At 69.2% G+C, this 14,585-nt stretch overlaps 1 protein-coding gene across 1 annotated transcript; it reads left to right on the top strand.

The window, feature by feature from the left end:
- Window positions 1–3,386: 3,386 nt before the first annotated feature.
- On the top strand, window positions 3,387–7,601 carry MYMK (myomaker, myoblast fusion factor). Its single transcript, XM_055133245.1, has 5 exons — window positions 3,387–3,521; window positions 4,922–5,036; window positions 5,209–5,357; window positions 6,403–6,519; window positions 7,344–7,601. The coding sequence occupies exons 1-5, from the start codon at window positions 3,387–3,389 to the stop codon at window positions 7,491–7,493; spliced, it is 666 nt and encodes a 221-aa protein (XP_054989220.1). The 3' UTR covers window positions 7,494–7,601.
- Window positions 7,602–14,585: the final 6,984 nt, after the last annotated feature.

Raw genomic sequence — 14,585 nt, 5'->3', positions numbered from 1 at the left:
CAGAGCCCAGAGTGCCGCCTCCGTCTCTGCGGGACAGTCCGGGCCCGACGTGGTGTCCAGGTGGGGCTGGCCCCTCGCTGAGGAAGAGAGCAGGGCTGGAGCCACCCGCAACGCGCCCGGCAGAGTCCGGGAGAAACCGAGGCAGGAGGACCGCCAGGGGCCACACCTGGGTGTGCCTGGGCCAGGGCGTCCGGGGCCTCCCGACAAGCCGTCCCAGAGGGACGCTCCAGTCAGAGGGGCAGGGTGGCAGCAGCCACCTCAGCACCAGTCCTCTGGCCCTGACCCTGACCTGACCCTGACCTGACCTGACCCTGACCTGACCCTGACCTGACCCTGCCCTAATCTGACCCTGACCTGACGCTAACCCTGACCCTAGCCCTAGACCCTGACCTAACCCTGACCCTGACTCTGACTCCGACTTTATTATTATTGCTATTATTTTTTGCTTTTTGGGTCACACCCAGTGATGCACAGGGGTTACTCCTGGCTCTGCTCTCAGGAATCACCCCTGACAGTGCTCAGGGGACCATATGGGATGCTGGGAATCGGACCCGGTTGGCTGCGTGTAAGGCAAACGCCCGCCCCGCTGCGCTATCGCTCCAGACCCTGACCCCGACTTTAATCCTCCCCCTAAACTTGACCCTGATTCCAATCCTGACCCTAATCTAACCCCTGACCCTGACCCAACTTTGTCCAGCCTGAGCCCGGGGACTGGTCTCTCAGAGGACACTGCCGTCTAGCCCAGGCTCGCGCAAGGCCTCTGGCTGGCCCCCGCTGTCCACAGGCCAGGTACCCGTTTGGCTACAGGAAGCTTGGCTGGGGAAGCCCCTCAGACTTCGGGCAGGGAGGCGTCACCCCCATGTGTCGCTCCACCACAGCTGGAGGGACGGCACAGCGGGGAGGGCTTTGCCTTGCACGCGGCCGACCCAGTTTCTATCCCCGGACCCCACATGGTCCTCCGAGCACTGCCAGGAGTAATTCCTGAGTGGGTGAGCCAGGAGCAACCCCTGAGCACCACCCGTGTGAAGCAAAACAAAACAAAACAAAACAAACAAAACCACTTCCACGTCCAGCCCAACTCGGAGAGACCGAGTGCTGGGCATCTGGGGGGCTTCCTGGAGGAGGGGGCATCAGAAGATGAAGTGAGCAGTGTAGTGACAGTGTCCTGGGGTGCAGGGAGACCCCTAGGTCCCGCTGGGTCTGTCTGCAGCACCTGGGGCCTGACTGAATCACGGCCTTCAGCTGCTCTGCTCTGGGCAGGGCTCCTGGACGCTGGGTGCTGGACACTGGCCAGAGCCAGGGAGGGGCGCTGCGGTCATCCCTGTGATGCTCAGCCCCACAGGCAGGCCGTGAGGGCGTCAGATGGCAGAGGCGAGATTGCTCCCGCGTCCCCCACACTGGCCTCCCCTCCGCCCACCCGCACCCTTGCCCAGTGTCCAGTTTACTCCCCTGGGGGGGCCGGGCTGTGCAGGGCTGGGGCCCCCCGTGGCCGCAGGTAGGGTCTCAGGCCTCCACGGGGCTTTGAGGGGCACTGGGGTGGGACGGGGCAGCCGGGCGGGGCCCAGCGGGTGTGGGGGTGTCGCAGGGTGGCCACCGCTCAGGGAGCCCAGCCGGGAGTGGACGCCCGCCCTCGTGTCACCTGCAGACTGCCCAGAGCCACGGTGGGCCGTGGGCAGGGTCCCTCTCCCCGGCGTTGGCCTCGAGGGGCCGCAGCCCACAGCGCCTCCTGGGCCAGGCCACCGTCCACTCCCTTCCAGGGTGACCAGGTGCTGCCCAAGCAGCTGCCCTGGGCCAGGGACAGTCCAGGCATCTCAGCACTTCTGTCTGGCCCAAAGCCCGCCGGACCCACTGCCCACCCAAGGGGACAGGTCACCTGCCCGCAGAGGTGGGCGCCAGCCTGCCCGGTGCTGAGGGGGTCAGAGTCCCGGCGGGCTAGAGGCAGAGGCGTGACTGCCCGCACAGGACAGGTGGTCTCCGCGCGGGGGGCTGGGGGTCGAAGAGCACGGAGGCAGCTAGTCTGGGGGCACCAGCAGTGGGGGCGGGGCAGAGACGGAGCCCCCCGCGCCCCTTGCTGGGGCCCCCAGCCCCTGCGCCCCAGGAGGTCCCCTGTCTCCCCAGGCCTCTCCCGGCCCCTGGACCAAGCGCTTCCCCTGAAATGACCGAGGGTCATCCGAGTCTGTGCAGAGCTGGACGCGGCCCCCGCCAGCTGGTCTGGCTCCAGACAGCCAGGTCCCGGCCGGGAGCCGCCGCCGCCCCCAGCTCCCCGCCCCGAGGGAGGCTCCGCTTCAGCCTCCTTGGTCCCTGCCAGCTCCCTGACCGCCCCCGCCTGGCCCTCCGCAGTGGACAGGGGCACCTGCCGGCTCCTGGCGCTCCCTCCGGCGGGCGGGCCGGCCGCGCAGCCTCCTCTGCCTTCCCCACTCGCCCCGGGAACCGCCTCCCCGGCCTCCGTTCTGAGTCTGGGCCAACCCACACGGAGCCCCGGTGCCCGGCCGGCCAGCCCCGTCGGCCTGACCCACGCAGGGGAGAGGGGGGTGGCACCGCAGCGCTAGGCCCCCCACCGGTGCCGGAGGGAAGGGGCCGGGCTGTGGGGGGGCTGCACCCGTCCGCGGGCCGAGGGCCCTGCCAGGCACTCAGGCAGGCGCTGCAGCCAACCTTGGACAAAAGAAGTTTCTGGAAAAGTGGGCAAGAGCCGCAGCTGCTCGGGGAGGCGAGGACGCGCAGGCGGGCCCTGGGCGTGGGCGAGCGGGGCCGTCACTCCCCTGCCCTGCTGTCCCCACATTCCAGTGCCCAGGAGCACCGCCGTGCCGCTGTGGCCGCCCAGCAGCTGAGCCCTGAGCGCTGGCACGGCGTGGACGCCTGCCACGGACATTCCGTGGGCAGAGGAGCCAGGCCCGGAGCGCGCCACATGCGCTGCTGGCCTGGCATCCCGGGCAGGCAGCAGGCGCGGGGCGGGGCGGAGGGCCGGGTGGGGGAGAGCCGGACAGTGCGGCTCTCTCACCCGCCTCGGTGGTCGGGCCGTCGGGGAGAAGCCAGCTGAGCCCCTCGCCCCTCCCCCGAGAGACCCCTGACCCCCCCCAGACTCTTGGTCACCCCCCCCGCCAGCCAACGAGGCGAGTGCCGCTGAGCCGCGCGCCCGCGTGGGCTGGGCACACTGTGAGCCCCGGAGGGACCCGGGCTCCAGCAGGGGGACAGGAGGGCGTCCGCAGGCTCCGCGCGGGGTCCCCAGGGAGGGCCTCCCAGCACCCCCCCCCCTGCAAGCGCTGATGACGCGGCCTCAGCTGTCGGCCCGTCCTGCCTATATCTGTCCCCCTGGCGCGGGCAGCTCAGCTGCTGGGAGCGCGAGCCGGGCTGCTGGCCGCCGTCCCCTGCTCGGGACCTGCCGGCCCATGGGGACGCTCCTGGCCAAGCTGCTGCTCCCCACGCTCAGCAGCCTGGCCCTCCTGCCCACGGCCAGCGTCGCGGCCCGGAGGCGCTTCCACATGGAGGCCATGGTCTACCTCTTCACCATGTTCTTCGTGGCGGTGAGCGGGGGAGGGGGGGGGGGCTGCGATGGCGGGGGGGGAGGGGGAGGGGGAGGGGAGGGAGGGGAAGGGGGAGGAGGGAGGGGGGAGAGGGAGGGGGCCGGGTCCTGCCCCCCCTCCCGGGCCCCCGGGAAAGGTCTCGAGGGAAGAGAGCGAGCCCAGGGCGTGCAGGACGGTGCTGGGCTTCCGCCATGTGAGGCCCAACAGGCCGGACCCCCGCCCGCCCCGCCCCCGCACACACCGCCCTTCCCAGCAGCCGCAGCTGTTGGGGCCCTTCTCTCCCCAGCCCTGCCGCTGCCGCTGCCGCCCCACCTGTCGGTTCTTCCCGGACCCACGCACGCCCCCCAGGGATGCGTGCCCTTCCCAGGCCCCCGTCTGCAGACCCACCGCATGGACCCCCAGTCACTGTCCCCTGCTTGTCACCCACCACCCTCCGCCTATCGATCCCCCCCTCCCCGTGACCATCGATCACTCACCACCCCCCCCACCCCATCGATCACCACCCCTGGCCCTCGCCTGTCCGGCCTCTGTGGCGGGCACCTGCCCCGCGGTGCCCACCCTCAGCCCTCACCCCCCAGAAGCCATGGTGCCGCCCTGGGGCCCGAGGCTCCCCAGGTGAGCACTGTGAGACGAGTGTCTCTGGGCACTCACAGCAGCCAGAGGGTCCCAGGTGAGCAGACGCCTACGGTTCCCTGGGGGGGTCCCCGGGGGAGGCGCCCCCCCAGGAGAGCGCAGGGCCAGAGGCACAGGCAGTGCGGGGGCGGGGGGGCGCCCACCCACCGGCCCCAGCCCACTGCACCCCGGGGCGAGTGTCCCCGGCCCTCTGCTCCCTCCTGCTGCCCCCGGCGCCCCCCCGCACCCCTGACGCCCGACACCTCCCTCAGGATGACCCAGGGCCAGGCCAGGGGGGCCCCCCCGCCGCCCCCGCCCTCCCCGCTCAGCCCTGACCCCGCCCTCCCCCCGCCCTTTGGGGGTTTGTTTCTGCTTGGGGCCACACCCGGCAATGCTCATGACTTACCCCTGGCTCTGCACCCAGAAATCTCTCCTGGCCGTGCTCAGGGGACCAGATGGGATGCCAGAGATCGAACCCGGGTCGCTGGCGTGCAAGGCCAACGCCCGCCCCCCTGTGATCTGGCTCTGGCCTTCCTCACCCCCAGCCTGTCTGAGAGGGCGAGGGCGCCCCCAGGGGCCGCCCAGGGCCGAGGCAGCGGGACCCGCCGTGGGGGGTGTTGAGTGCGGGACACGCCCAGGCGTGGCCGAGCCCAGGTAGGGGGCAGAGGCTGCTTTCCTCTGGCCTCCGCCTCCTGCAGGCTCCAGGCTGTGGCTGTGGGGAGGCAGCAGCGGGGCCTTCCCAGGTGGGGAAACTGAGGCCTGGTCCCCCCCGTGCCCGTCTTCCCCAGCTCTTCCACGCGTGCCGCGGCCCCGGGCTCTCCGTGCTCTGCTTCCTGCGCCTGGACACCCTGGACTACTTCAGCGTGTACGGGACGGCGCTGAGCATGTGGGTCTCCCTCATGGGTGAGTGCCCCCGCTCAGGACGCAGGCGGTGACCAGCCCCAGGGGACTCGCCCAGGGGCCGCTGGGAGTGTCTCTCCGGGCCCCTGGGCTCGGCCCCCGGGCGGCCGGTCCCTCAGCTGCCCCTGGGGTCTCGCCGGCCAAGGGGACACTCAGCTGTCCTTGTCCCCCGCAGCCCTGGCTGACTTTGACGAGCCCAAGCGGTCCACGCTCGTGATGTTCGGGGCCCTCACCCTGGCCGTGCGCATCTACCACGACCGCGAGGGCTACGGCGTGTACTCGGGCCCCATCGGCACGGCCGTGCTCATCACTGCCGCCAAGTGGGTGCGTACCCGGGGCCCCACGCGGCCGGGCCCCTCACGCCCCGTTCACACGCATACCCGGTCAGCCGCGTGGCCTCTGCCTCAGTTTCCACACGGCTGCTCAGAGCCCCGGTCCGAAACGGCCTCCTCCATCTGGAGAGGCTCCCCGGGGGTGGGCCCCGAGCACTGAGAGGCTGAGCCCAGTCTGGCCCCGAGACCCCTGGCCGGAGATCCCACCCTGCCTGAGCAGGAAGCCCCCACCCAGTCCCCGCCAGCCAGAGCTCGGCGGGATGGACGAGGGCACCCCCGGGCCCGTCTACGCCCCAGCCCCCCGGGCCCCCTGCTGCCAGCGCCCCAGGGCCGACCGAGGGCCGGAGGAGGTGCCCCTGCGGTGGCTGGAGGAGCAGGAGCGGCCGTGGGGTGCCGGGCCCCGGGGCCGGGGGCATCTGCTTCCCGCAAAGCCGCCGCGGCGCCCGGCCAGCTGGGGAGCAGGAAGCCGGCGGCCCGGCCGGGTCATGACTCGCGTGTCTGGACCCGCTAATTAGGGCCGGAAGGCGGGGGGCAGAGCCGTGCCTCGATAACCCCCGCCACAGGAAACGGGTCTAAGCCAGGCTGCTCCGGCCAAGCTCCCCAGACGCCCGAGTCGCTGGCTGTCCCCGAGGGCCCAGCCCGGGCTTGGGGACCCTCCGGCCTGGAACAGGAGCGGAACCCGCCGGGCGGCCCCTGCGCGTCCCCGCCCTCCCGACACGGCGACGCTGTGGCACCTCGCGAGAGGCTGCGCCCGCTGCTGGGCCTCGGGGAGAGCCCGAGTCTCCCTCCGCTCGTCCCCGCCGTGCCCGGACACCCCGCAGAGAACATTCCGGACACGGGGCCCCGGGCGGCCCTATGGGTCTCCGTGACCCCCGAGCCTCAGGCTGGGGCAAGCCCGCGACCTCCTCGCGCTCTGCACCCCGGCCTGTTGCCCAGACAAGCCCCTGCAGGCTGCAGCCCCCCGACACCCCAACCCCAGGGCCTCCACTCGCCCCGAGCTGTGCCCCGTGACCGTGACCCATGACCTCTGCCCGCAGCTGCAGCAGATGAAGGAGAAGAAGGGGCTATACCCTGACAAGAGTGTCTACACCCAGCAGGTCGGCCCGGGCCTCTGCTTCGGGGCGCTGGCTCTGATGCTCCGTTTCTTCTTCGAGGTACCCAGGCCCCGGGCCCCAGCACCCTCTTCAGCTCTGCCCCCTTCGGCAGGGCTGACCCCCTGCCCTCCCTCACGGGGTCTCTGGGCTGCCCCCCACGGCCAGGTCTGTCCCTGGAATCAGAAGGACGGAGAGACAGGGAGGGAGGGGGAGCTGGAGAGGGGGAGGAGAGGAGAGGGGTGGGGAGGGCAGGGGGAGGAGGGGCAGGCAGGCGAGTCTCAGCGGGGCCCAGAGTAACAGGATTTGGAGGTTCTCCAGAGTTGGAGGGTCAGTGGCAGAAGGACCCTGGGCAGTGAGGGCAGACCTGCAGTAGCACGGCTGTGGAGGGGCCCTGGCGAGGGCTGGAGGGGGCGAAGCAGAGGGGTCGGGGGCTGGGAGGAGGGCGGGGGCAGGGCAGGGCCGTCGAGTGTCCTGGCTGGCATGGGACATGGTGGGGCTTGTCCTGGCTGATATGGGGTGGGAAGAGGCGGGGCTAGCTGGCTGGGGCGGGGCCTAGCTGGCACCGGGCGGGGCCTGGATGGCCTGGGTGGGACCTGGCTGGAGTGGGCGGGTTCTGGCTGGAGTGAGGCAGGGCCTGGCTGGTGTGGGTGGGGCCTGACTGGCATGGATGGGGGCCTGGCTGGAGTGGGCGGGTTCTGGCTGGCATGAGGCGGGGCCTGGCTGGCGTGGGTGGGGCCTGACTGGTGCGAGGCGGAACCTGGCTGGCATGGGCGGGGCCTAGCTGACATGGGCGGGGCCTGGCTGGTGTGGGCGGGGCCTGGCTGGCGTGGGGTTTGGCGGGGTGGGACTGGGTCCAGGTGCCCAAAAGCTCCCTGTGCCAGCAGGACTGGGACTACACCTACGTGCACAGCTGCTACCACTGTGCCCTGGCGATGTCCTTCGTGCTCCTGCTGCCCAAGGTCAACAGGAAAGCGGGCAGCGCAGGACCCCCCGCCAGGCTGGACTGCTCCACCCTCTGCTGTGCCTGCATATGACTGCGCCCCCCGGCTCCTGCCCAGCCCCCACCAGTGAGCACCGTGGGCCAGGCTCCGAGTTCCTCCATGTCCTTTTGGGGAGTGGGGGTCCCCCTCCCCTGACCTGGCCCTTGGCTGGGTCAGCTCAGTGCCCCCCACAGTCTCCCCTCTGTCCCCTCACCCCAGGCCCCCGCCCCCACCCTGCCCTGCGTCGGGGATTATCGACTCAGTGTGGAGCGAGAGGCCCCTGGACCCATGCCCAGGGCACCCTGCGTCCCGCAGCTCTGGGAATAAAAGCTCGTGGGACTGTGCCCGTCTGCGCCTGTTCGAGAGACTGCCTCTGTCCAGACCTGTGTCCCTCCCCAGCCCAGGGTCACGACCTCGGTCTGGGACCTTCGGCAAGTGACTGCCCGCGGGTCTGCAGTGGCCTCAGGGCGTTGGGGGCCCCTTATACATCCCCTCACTGTGCACGTGGCTCCACAGGAAGTGACATGTGTGGGCTTCCCGCTTGCACCTGCGGGTGCAGGGGCCTGTGTGGGGCGGGCCAGGCCACTGCCCTCACCCTGTCCACTTGCCCCTGGGGCCTGTGCCTGGCCACCCTCCCACGCGGCCCCACAGCCAGGATGGCACCAGGCCAGGGGTGATGCCCCCGCCTGGCCCTGGACCCCTCGGGCGGGAGGGGCGTCCTGGCAGGGCACAGGCATGGACACATGTGTGCTCGCCATGCGGTCACTGCACACACCCCTGCCCCGAGACAGAACCAGTCATTGGGCCGCAGGTCCGGGGCGGGGACGGTCCCCCTCGCCAGGCCCCTCCTGCCCCCTGGGCTCCCTCCAGCTCCCGTTTCTGTGCCACACACGGAAAGCGGGGGCCCGGGGGTGCCCGAGCGGAGGGGCGGGGCGGGACGCGGGCCCTCACCATGGCCGCGCTGATTTACAGGGCTGTCTGGGCACCCCGCCAGCCTGGGAGTCATGGGCAATTAGGAGCGTGCGCCAGCCCCCGGCCCCAGCCCTGCCGGGAGGCCCCGGAGCAGAACAGGCTGCAGACCCGGGCGCTGCCCAGGGGCCACGGGCGCCCCAGGCCCCAGAGCACAGCCACAGGCCTCAGCCCCGGGAGGGGCCGGGCGCACAGGCAGGAGCCCCTGGTCGTCCCGCGACCCCTCGCCCAGGGTCTGCAGGGCCTCGCTGCAGGGCAGAGGGCAGGGTCTCACGCCGACTGGCGGAGACACTCACAGCCGGGAGACAAACAGGCCTCTGTCGCCCCAGGCTGGCAGGGCTGCAGCCGGGGGAGGCCCGGCCCGTGCTGTCTGCCCGACACTTCCTGTCTCTGTCCCTCGCGCCAGGCCAGCTGAAACCCAAAACTTTTATTGCCTTTTAAAAGGTTTCAGGCTCCTGGTGACTGTCCACAATGCCTGCTGCGAGTCAGGGGGAGAGGCGGGAGGGGAGGGCCTGCTCGCTCCTCCCCTCCCCTGCACCCCAGTCCTCCCGCGCCCCCCCAGGGCCGCCCCTCTGCCCTCCTCCCTGGGGGACAGGCTGTGGACGCTGCACAGAGGACAGACGCGGGGGTCTGCCCGGCCTGCCAGCTGCCTCCAGCAACCACACCTGGGGCCCCGCCCCTTCCTGCGCCCTGGGAGCTGCTGAGATGCCCAGGAAGGGGCTCTGGGCCCACACCCACCCCGAGGGGCTCGGCCGTGGGGTCCGGGAGCCTGGGGACGTGAGGTGTGGGTGCCGCCTGACGGAGTCCGGCCCCGTGTCCCCCATGCCCCCTGTCTTCTCTCCGGCCCCCGTGTGTTTGAGACAGAGTCTGGGGACCCCTCTAGACCCCATGCCACCCACCCCCAGGAGCCAGGGCTGGTGAGGGCTCAAGCTGCCTTCTGGAAACTTCTGTCAGCGCTGGGACTCAGCAGCCTCTGGGCGCCTGCCTGCCCCAGCGGGCCCCTGCCCCCACCCTGAGGGTCTCCTCGCCCGGCTGCTCCCCAGCTAGAGCACCCCCCGCCCCCACACCCCGAGGCCCCCGTAGGAGGTGCTGGGCACATAGGGCCCTGAGCGGGGGTGGGGTGTCGGGAAGGGGGACCCAAAAGGCTGGGACGGCCAAGAGGGGGCGCCCTCTCTGGCAGAGTTGGGGACTCTGGGCAGAGAGAAATGTCTCGCTGGGGTCAGAAAGACAGGGTCCCTTTCTGTGGGGGTGGGTGGAGGGAGCAGCCTGGGCACGGCCGCGGGTGGGAGTGTGGGGTCCCGTCTGACCCCGGCTGGGGGGGCTGGGGGGCTCTGCCCTCTTCCCTGCCCTCCTCCTCTCGGCCCTGGGTCCCAGGGGCCGCGGGCACGCACCCGCCTCCCCGCCCAGCTCCGCCCCCGCAGGTGCCCTCCCGGCCCTCGGGCACGGCCGCCTGCCGGCCAGGGTGGCAGGTGAGCAGGGCTGGATCCGTCGCTTCTCCCGAGGGACCCCCAGCTTCCTGCCGCCCCTCCCCCGAGCAGGCCGCGGAGTCTTGGCCGCTGCTGACACCCGTGTCCTCACACACTTGGCCGGCTGCCACTGGCGCGTCCGCTCAGAACTCTGGAAGGTTCCCTGGCGTGACAGAGGCAGGGGAGGGGGCGTGTCCCGGCTGGAGAGAGCCTCCTGCCCCGGCACACACATCCGTCGTGAGCACCGTCGGGCGAGACCCCAGGCAGGAGCAAGAGACGGGTGCCTCTCCCTGGCTGCCCAGGGCTGCCCCGCTGGCACCCTTGGGGTACCCGGCGGGGCCGGGCTGGGGGCCGGGGGGCTGGAGGACTGGCCCCAGCTGCAGTGCAGAGCCAGCCAGGGGCCTGGGGTCTCGCTCCGGCACCCCAGGCTGGCCCCTCCCCTGCTAAGTCTCCAGGCGAGGCGGGGTCACCCCCAGCCGGCCCCCCACTGCAGAGACACGCCGGGGCCGTCCTGAGGGCCCGACTCCGGCCCTCGGCAGGGCTTCCTCCCTGCCCAGCGCTGGCCCTGCTCTGTCCAAACCCGAGGCAGGCACAGGGACTCGGGGCCGGGAACCGCCGCCCCCACGGGCAGGTGGCCTCGGCCGCCCCTCTTGTGCAGTCGCTCATTCACCCGTTCACTTGTTTGCTCATTCATTCATTCATTCATTCACATACTCACTCATTCATGCACTCACTGGTTCGTGGACTGTTTTTTCACTCCTTTATTTGTTCATTCATTCACTCAGTCACTCACTCATTCATTCCACCCTCCCTGTGGGGGTCCCGTGGCCTCCCCTCAGGCTCAGACACCGGTGGTGAAGGCCTGCCAGGGGCCCACCCCGGGGTCTTTCTCAGGGCAGAGCCACGTCCCCGCGGCACCTGTGCCCACGCTGCCCAGGCTAGCTGCCAGGCAGAGCAGGAGTGACCCCTACCCACAGCACCCCGAGGCTGGGGGGTGCAACCTGCAGCTGGATCTTGAGCACCGAGGGCAGAGCAGCTGTGGAAGGGCCTCTGGGCCGGTCACTGACTCGGACCCTGAGGGCCCAGGTTGGGGGGTTCTGGGCTGTTGCCCCAAAGCTGCCCCCAGCGTCTACCCTGAGCCTGGCAGCGGGGACGGACCCCCGCAGGCCGGTCTGACCTCTGACCCCGGGGCAGGGCCCCCAAGGCCCACACCTGTGTCTGTGGAACCCGGGGCCGGGACTTTCCAGACGCTGTTTGGGAACAGCTGGGCACAGCTGCGTCCTGGGAGGCGGCCCAGCGCCGCGGGAACACGGGGTCAGGGGCAGCTGCTGACGCGTCTGCTCCCGCGGCCAGGCCGGGACGGCGTGTCCTGGGGGCCCCGAGCCAGAGGAATGTGCGTCTCTGGAGGCGCCCCGGGCCGTGCCGGGGGAGGGCGGGGCAGCCCCGGCCTCGGGGCCCACGGTCCCCCCAGGGCCACTCCGGTACGGTGGGGGGCCAGGGCCGCCTGCCGTCCATGCCCGCTGTGAGCTGGCACAAGTGTGGCATGCGGGTCCCTTTCGTGTGTTAGTGTGTGTGTGGGTCACGTTGCTGTGTGTTGACATGGGGTGGGCTGGTGTGTGTTATGTACTGTTGTATGCTGGTGCATGTGTCCCATGGGAATGCCTGTGTATGTGTCTATGTATGTGCTGGTGTGTATGTGTCACTGCCGCTCTGTGTTGGTGTGTATGCGTGTGTTGGCACATGCCTGTGCCAGGTGTTGTATGTTGGTGTGTGTTAGCATGTGTGTGTTGTTATGAGTTGTGTATGTGTATGTTGTGTGTCGTGTGCAGGCACGTGTGTGTGTTGGGGCATGCATGACATGTCGCTCACACCTTCCCCAGCCCCTGAGAGCCTGTCCCGGGCCCCCCAGCGCGGTGGATGAGCTCCGGCACGTGGGGGTTCAGACTCGGTCCCCCTGTGTCACTCCCACACAGGGCGGTGGCGGGCAGGCGTGTCGGGCCCAGAGAGGGCGGCCCTGTGAGTCCCCAGAGACTGGGCAGTGCCCAGGCCAAAGGAAGTGCCCGTGGCCCTGGGGGTGGAGCCGGTGGACGCAGAGCAGTGTGGGCCTGTGTCCTCGCCCGGGCAGTCAGGGACCCTTCTCCAGGCTCCAGCTCGTGAGCAGGAAGGGTGAGGGCTGCTCCCCAACCCGGCCTCACGCCCTCCCAGGAGCCCAGCCCTGAGGGACGTCAGCTCCTGGCCACCGGCCACACTGAGCAGCCCCTGTGGCGAGTGCAGGGGTGTCAGGGGACGAGGGGTGTCCTCAGGGCAGTGAGCTGGAGAGTGACCATGTGAGCCCGGCCCGGTCACCGGGGGCTACCTGGGAGCCTAGGGCGGAGCTGGGGGCCCTAAGGGGGGAGCATGCAGGACGGGCTCCTGGGGAGGTGGGAGGGGGCTCCGTGCAGTGTCCGCCCGATCACGCCCAGAGCACCCACCACGCCGCTCGGGTCCCACATGCTCTGGGCTGCACAGACACACGCAGCACACACACAGGCAAACACATGTGAGTACAAACATGGGCACACACACTCACACACAAACACACAGGCATGCTCATAGGCATGAATGTGGATGCATACACACACAGGCATATACTCACATGCAAACATACATACATACACACTCACATGTGCAAATATTTGTGCATACACACATTTGTGAACACATGTGCATACAGAGGCATATACACATATGCAAACACATGTACATGTATGCACAAATGAGTGTACATTCACACCTGCAAACACAAGTGCATACACACATGCATACACACACTCACACTTACACACACATGTATACACCACTCACATGCACAAATATGTGTAAATACATGCATTCACACAATGCATATACGTAACTCACATGCACATGTGCATATATGTACTCATGTTCACATGGGATACACACCTTCAGACATGCATATGTGCAGATATGTGCAGATATGCACACACATGCATGATACTCATGCAAATATGTATACACACAAACACATGTGCACTGTGCATACATGTACTCAGACACATGCAAACAGATGTGCATATACACATCTGCATACATTCACAAATGTGTGAATACTCATGCACAAACATGCACGTGTGTGCACATGCAGATGAGTCCTCATGTATGGATACACATGTGCACATTCACATGCCCATACAGCTCACATGAACACATGCAGATACACACATGAACTGAAGTGCGGGTCCAGGCACAGACCATGCTAGCCCTGTGCGCTGTGGGTGTCCCCTTGACCAGGCCTAGTCACACACTCAGGGCTGCGGTGCTGTCCCCACAGGCGCCCCAGTGAGGGTGTCTACACGGCAGGCCTCCTGGTCCGTGTCTGCTTGTAGCCGTGGGGCCACTGGGAGCTCTGAGAGGATTTCCGGGGGCGTCGGGGGAGGGGGCCAGGGCTGGCATGAACGTGTGGCTCCGCCCACACTCTGCGTGGCCTGCAGGGGCCCAGGAGCCCGGGTGGGGGCTGCACAGCAGAGGAGACTTCCGCGGGATTCCAGAATCATCTAGGCCCCTCCCAGCCCGCCCACCAGCCGCCCTCCCTGGAGAAAAGGAACGGAAGCCGAGAATGTTCCAGACAGCGGGAAGGAGGCGCTGACCCCAGAGCCAGCAGCCGCCCACACCCCCAGCCCCGTCCCTGCCGCTCCCGTCCGCGGCTCCAGGACAGACGAGCGTCCGGCTCGGGCCTGAGACGCCGCCCAGCACCCGGGCTCGGGCCCCTCTGCTCAGCTGCTCGTGCTGGGCCGTTTGACGTATGGGTACACACATGTGCACATTCACATGCCCGTCTAGGGCAGCCCCTGAGACCAAGGTCCCCGCCTGGCCTCAGCGCCTTGGACACACACCCTCAGAGACCAGGGCAGCTGAGGGCTGGTTCCCCGGGTCACAGCCGTCGTTCCAAACTCACCTGACCCCCGGGGGTGACGGGCCCTGGAAACCAGGCCCTGCCCGCCGTGTAGACACGGGCCAGGAGGCCCACCGTGTAGACACCGGCCAGGAGGCCCGCCGTGTAGACACCGGCCAGGAGGCCCATGGTGGCACTGACCCATGTCCCTCAGTCCTTGCCTGGGGCCAGACACAGAAGGTGGGGCCACACGCAGACCCTGGCCATCAGCGTCACCTACCACCCCCTGCCCCCGAGAACTCACCAGGGCCCGGGGCTGAGCTACGGTGCGCCCTCAGGCAGTTAGGGTGCAGGACGCTGGGACAGGGGCTGGGTGCAGGCGGCCTGGGGCACAGACGGGCACTGGGAGGACAGGGTGGTCGTGGCTCACCCAGGCTCAGGGGTGCTGCTGCTGCTGCGCCTTCTGCCCCCAGGGACCCAGCCCAGGGCAAACCCCAGGGGCCCCCAAGACCCCAAAGAAATCTTTCCAGCGGCTGCACTGTCAGAGGCCCAGGTGGGGGGCCCCTGGCTACTCTCGCCAGGCGTCCCCGGGCAGCCGGGGCCAGGAGTAAGCACGGGGGCTTCCCAGGGGGCCCAGGGTGCCCAGGGGGCCCCGAGCTCAGGGCCAGTGTCCAGCAGGAGCTCGTCGGAGCTGCAGACGCACAGTGCTCTGGGGCTGGGGCACTGCGGGCAGGACGGCCCCCCAGCCCTGCCCCCCTCCTGCTCCCTGATGTTCGGTGAGTTGAGACAGATGCAGTGGTGAGAGTGGCGCAGATGGAC

The sequence above is a fragment of the Sorex araneus genome, chromosome 1 (genome assembly GCF_027595985.1).
Source record: "Sorex araneus isolate mSorAra2 chromosome 1, mSorAra2.pri, whole genome shotgun sequence".
NCBI lineage: Eukaryota > Metazoa > Chordata > Mammalia > Eulipotyphla > Soricidae > Sorex > Sorex araneus.
Note: the sequence above shows the minus strand (reverse complement) of the source record. Positions and strands in the feature narration are given on the sequence as shown.

What these genes read in the sequence shown, in the direction of transcription:
- MYMK (XM_055133245.1), top strand. Translation starts at nt 3,387, where the DNA reads ATGGGGACGCTCCTGGCCAAGCTGCTGCTCCCCACGCTCAGCAGCCTG. An exon ending in TCACCATGTTCTTCGTGGCG is followed by an intron (nt 3,522 to 4,921) that starts GTGAGCGGGGGA and finishes CGTCTTCCCCAG; the next exon opens with CTCTTCCACGCGTGCCGCGG. An exon ending in CATGTGGGTCTCCCTCATGG is followed by an intron (nt 5,037 to 5,208) that starts GTGAGTGCCCCC and finishes TGTCCCCCGCAG; the next exon opens with CCCTGGCTGACTTTGACGAG.